The sequence below is a fragment of the Nanorana parkeri genome, unplaced genomic scaffold (assembly GCF_000935625.1).
Source record: "Nanorana parkeri isolate BGI_ZX_2015 unplaced genomic scaffold, ASM93562v1 scaffold3843, whole genome shotgun sequence".
NCBI classification, from domain to species: Eukaryota; Metazoa; Chordata; class Amphibia; order Anura; family Dicroglossidae; genus Nanorana; species Nanorana parkeri.
The window spans coordinates 620-4,329 of NW_017310111.1; the positions used below are offsets into that span (position 1 = coordinate 620).

Consider the following 3,710-nt stretch of genomic DNA (forward strand, 5'->3'; position numbering starts at 1 on the left):
TTACCTTTTGCAGCGGCCGGAATAACGCGACTTCCGGGGCGACGGTAGCGCGACCTTCCCCGTCGGGCTCCATAGAAAAAAAGCAAAGTCGCGCAAAATCCGCCGAAAAAAGGGTCCGGTAGAAGCGACGAGCGACCGCGACGAGCGACATGGAGCTAAGACAGCTCCATTGACTATCATTAGCCGGCGACTTCTCGCGATATCGCGCGGCAAAAATGCGCGATATAGCGGCGGAAATGGCGCAATAAGTCGCTGAATGTGAAAATGGGGCCTAAGGATTAAAAATAACAGTGGGAAGTTTGAAGACAGCAAGCTTCTACGGCCATAGTCTTCCCTCCCTATTGCAAACTGAACTTATCTTTTGGATCCAGAACCTCCGACCAACACCTTCAAAAAAGATACCTTACCACTGTCCCTCCCCCCCCCTCTCTGCTAGCTGCGGCCTTGGCAAGTTCAACTGAAATATATTTTAGGTGGAGTGATCCTTTTACTCCGTACCCATTAAAAAGGCAGACACCCCAAGTCTCCCGGACGCTCCCGCTATTAGATATCGGCTCTTGATAGAGGCCCTTCCTCTTGCCCCACCCCCACCCATCTTTTCCTACCCATTCCCTATCCTTCTAGTTTCCTTATAGTATAATGATTTCTTTCTCAGAGCTATTCTATTGTTGTAGATGTTGAATTACATGTAGACTTCCAATGCGGGGTTCACATGGGGAGGTTTCGTCACCGCAACGTTATACAGCGATCAATCTGGTCTTCTCGACCCCGAGGCGGAAGAATTACGAGGTTTGGTTAATGCTATTGCATAAGTCCTACAGTTAGCCCTCGTTCACACCTAAACGTTTTGTGGCGCGTTCTACGCTCGACGAACGCTCTACAAAACGCTCAAAAAAATAAATCCCATTGTATTCAATGGGTCTCGTTCCCACCTCGGCGTATTTCCGCCCCGTCCCTAACGCGCTACAAAACGGCCCGCGCCTGAAAAGGTCCAGGTACTACTTTGGGCCGTTTTGGTCTCGCATTTCCATTGGGATACAGCCAAGTAGCCTTCGGAAACGCGCGTCTGTCGCACGACTTTTTTAACCGCGAATCGCGCAACAGACGCGCATATGCAATACGCCTAGGTGTGAACGAGACATGACTAATATGCCAAATATGTATTTTTTTGCGACTGTAGTCAACGTTGTTTGTGTTGCGGATATTTTTTTTTTTAAAAACTAAATAAAAATTTAAAATGGGATAAAAAAAAAAAAGATAGTGGCTCCCGGGAGAGAAACACTTCCTCCCAGAAAGGTATACTCTGCTCGATCGTGCAGATTAAACCTTTCCCTGCGATCGATTTTTTTTTTCCGACATCGGGAGCCGCGGCGCCAAGGGCACCTCCCTGAATGAAGAGGGACACCTCCCTGAAATTGCTTCTTTCAGGTTGGGATCCCTGAAAAGGGCACTTGTCAGGTCTTCCCTCTGCAAAGGGACACCAAGCTAGGAGCCAAGCGGCCCACAATACAGTGACTTCCAGTTCTCAGTGAGTACATTGAGTTCCTCTTCTCAGCTCCAGTTGGTATTCAGTCCTAGAAATAGGCGCAGTAAGCTGGTGTCATGGTAACAAAGTCCCGCCCCTGGTAAGTCCCGTCCACTTTTTACAGAAGTAATGCAATGTTTGTAGGCACTCGAGCTCTTCCACCCCCAACATTCATCTGGGACAAGCCGATAACCGGCAACAATGGGGACTGAAGGCAGGAACGCCGGCTCATAGGTGGCATGGTTCTGTAATAACCTTGCAGGGAGGTGGTTGAGCTACCTCGTGGTCACCCAGGTAAAAGGAAATGATGATCCTACAGCGTAGCCGAGGTTCTGATTCGTAGTCTGCAATGGCAGGACTCTTACCTTTCCTCTTCCAGCAACTCCTCGTCCTGTCCTTGTTGCTGGCGGCGCTGGTGCTGCTGCCGCTGCTGCTGGAGGTGCTGCGCTCCGAGCCCTGCGAATCGGACTGAGCCTCGCTGCTGTCCTCCGAGCAGTCCGACAATTCCTTCCCCGCATCGGTCACATCTTTCTGTAAGGAGAGCGGAAAATGATGAGCTGGACTCGCATGTGACATAGCGGATTTACGTGGCTCACAATGAGGGTCGGTATGACTCTGGAGCTCGGAGGTGACGCCGTGGCCGAGATATGGTGGTTTTATTTATTGTAGATAACAGTCCAGAGTTCAGTATAATCGGAAAAGAGCTGAGCTCCAGAGCTGACGCTCTACAGACGCTCCTCTCGGTGCTACTCTTGGTGGTATAATATTACTTAGTCTTACTAACTTTTATTCTGGTTGCTCCCGTCCCCCAGGGGAGCAAGTGCATGGAGCACGTTGTCCCATCTTTCTACATGGTCACCAAGCTGAGCTGGGTGGACCTCAGCGCACCAACCCCCTTCCTCCCCATGCTGCCCTACCACGCACTGGCAAGGAGACATATAACTGATTAATCTTCTTTGATGACATTTGTCTCCAGGTAAGTGCGCTTGCCTGAGACAAGCACCATCCTGAAGAACACAGAGGGAGAGGTGTGTCAGTTTCCATGTTCTACCCCCTCTGTCTTTTGACTTGGTTGCTAGGATGCTGGCAATCACGCCACACAGCGTCCGTGGTTGCTAGGACTCTGGTGGCCAGGCTGCACAGAATCATTGTGCGTAATGGGCGTTGTTCCCGCGTACGCAATTTCAGCCAGAGAATATTTTTTAGAAGTCCTGTAAACAGAATTTTCATTATTTTTGCCAAAAATGCGTCTGCCATAGAGATAAGAAAAACCCAATATGTGCTTTCACCAGGGATTCTCTCTCCCTAGAGCAGCGACGGCGAAGCTTTTGGAGCCCGAGAGCCCAAACTGGATCACTAAACCAGCTTATGTATCTCAAAGTGCCAACCCCGCACTTAGGGCCCATTCACACTAGATGCAGTGCGTTCCGGCCCGATTCTGGCTAGAACGCACTGCCCCGCATTGCGGCCAGGCTGCACAGAATCATTGGCTACCTGCCACATAACAACCAATGCCTCTGTGAGACCCAGGCACCGGCATCCTAGCAACTAGGGATGCACCAATACCGGTATTTCAGTATCGAGTACCGATATTTTTTTCCCGGTACTCGCCGATACTGAATACCGAGTACCGGAAGTCCCAATCAGGAAGCCAGGCAGCGTGTAATGATTCGCCACCTGGCTTCCGTTTTAGCCGGGAAGCCAGTTGGCATGTAAAGACTCGCCACCCGGCTTCCCGATTAGGAGGGAAGCGGTCCCCATGCTTCTCATCAATAGGTGACAAGAAAGCATGGAGCCGGCTTTCTGGCCAATCGTCAATGCTAAAGCCTGATGAAGGGTCCCTGCGCGGTCCCGAAAGCGCTCGTTTGGTCATATGACAAAAAACTTCAATAAATGAAGCTTTCGCTATCTTAAAAGGACTGGACTGGTGTGCTGGTGACATTTCTACAATTTTGCTGACATTCGCGGCGCCATCCGCAGTCACTGCGAGCACCCCCCACTACAAGGGACATATCGGTAAGGAGTGCGACAAGGATAGTACTTAGAGAGAGACGGTGACCCTCGAGGGGTGAATACTAAGAGGCCTTGAGCTGAGGAAAGCCGCCGAGGACTGTATTTCCAGGGAAAATCCTGGGACTATCCCGCTGGGAGTGTGTGGGACAGCCAGATGTCAGTGAGACCCAAA

At 50.6% G+C, this 3,710-nt stretch overlaps 1 protein-coding gene across 1 annotated transcript in view; it reads right to left on the reverse strand.

Moving 5' to 3' along the window:
* Nucleotides 1-1,890: 1,890 nt before the first annotated feature.
* The window catches only part of LOC108803535 (putative Polycomb group protein ASXL2), a gene marked incomplete at its 3' end in the record, with an annotated part of 28,619 nt that continues 26,799 nt past the window's right edge, over nucleotides 1,891-3,710 (reverse strand). Inside the window, exon 5 of the mRNA XM_018575369.1 lies at nucleotides 1,891-2,056. Within this exon, the coding sequence (XP_018430871.1) occupies nucleotides 1,891-2,056 (166 nt within the window). The remainder of the gene's footprint in view (nucleotides 2,057-3,710) is intronic.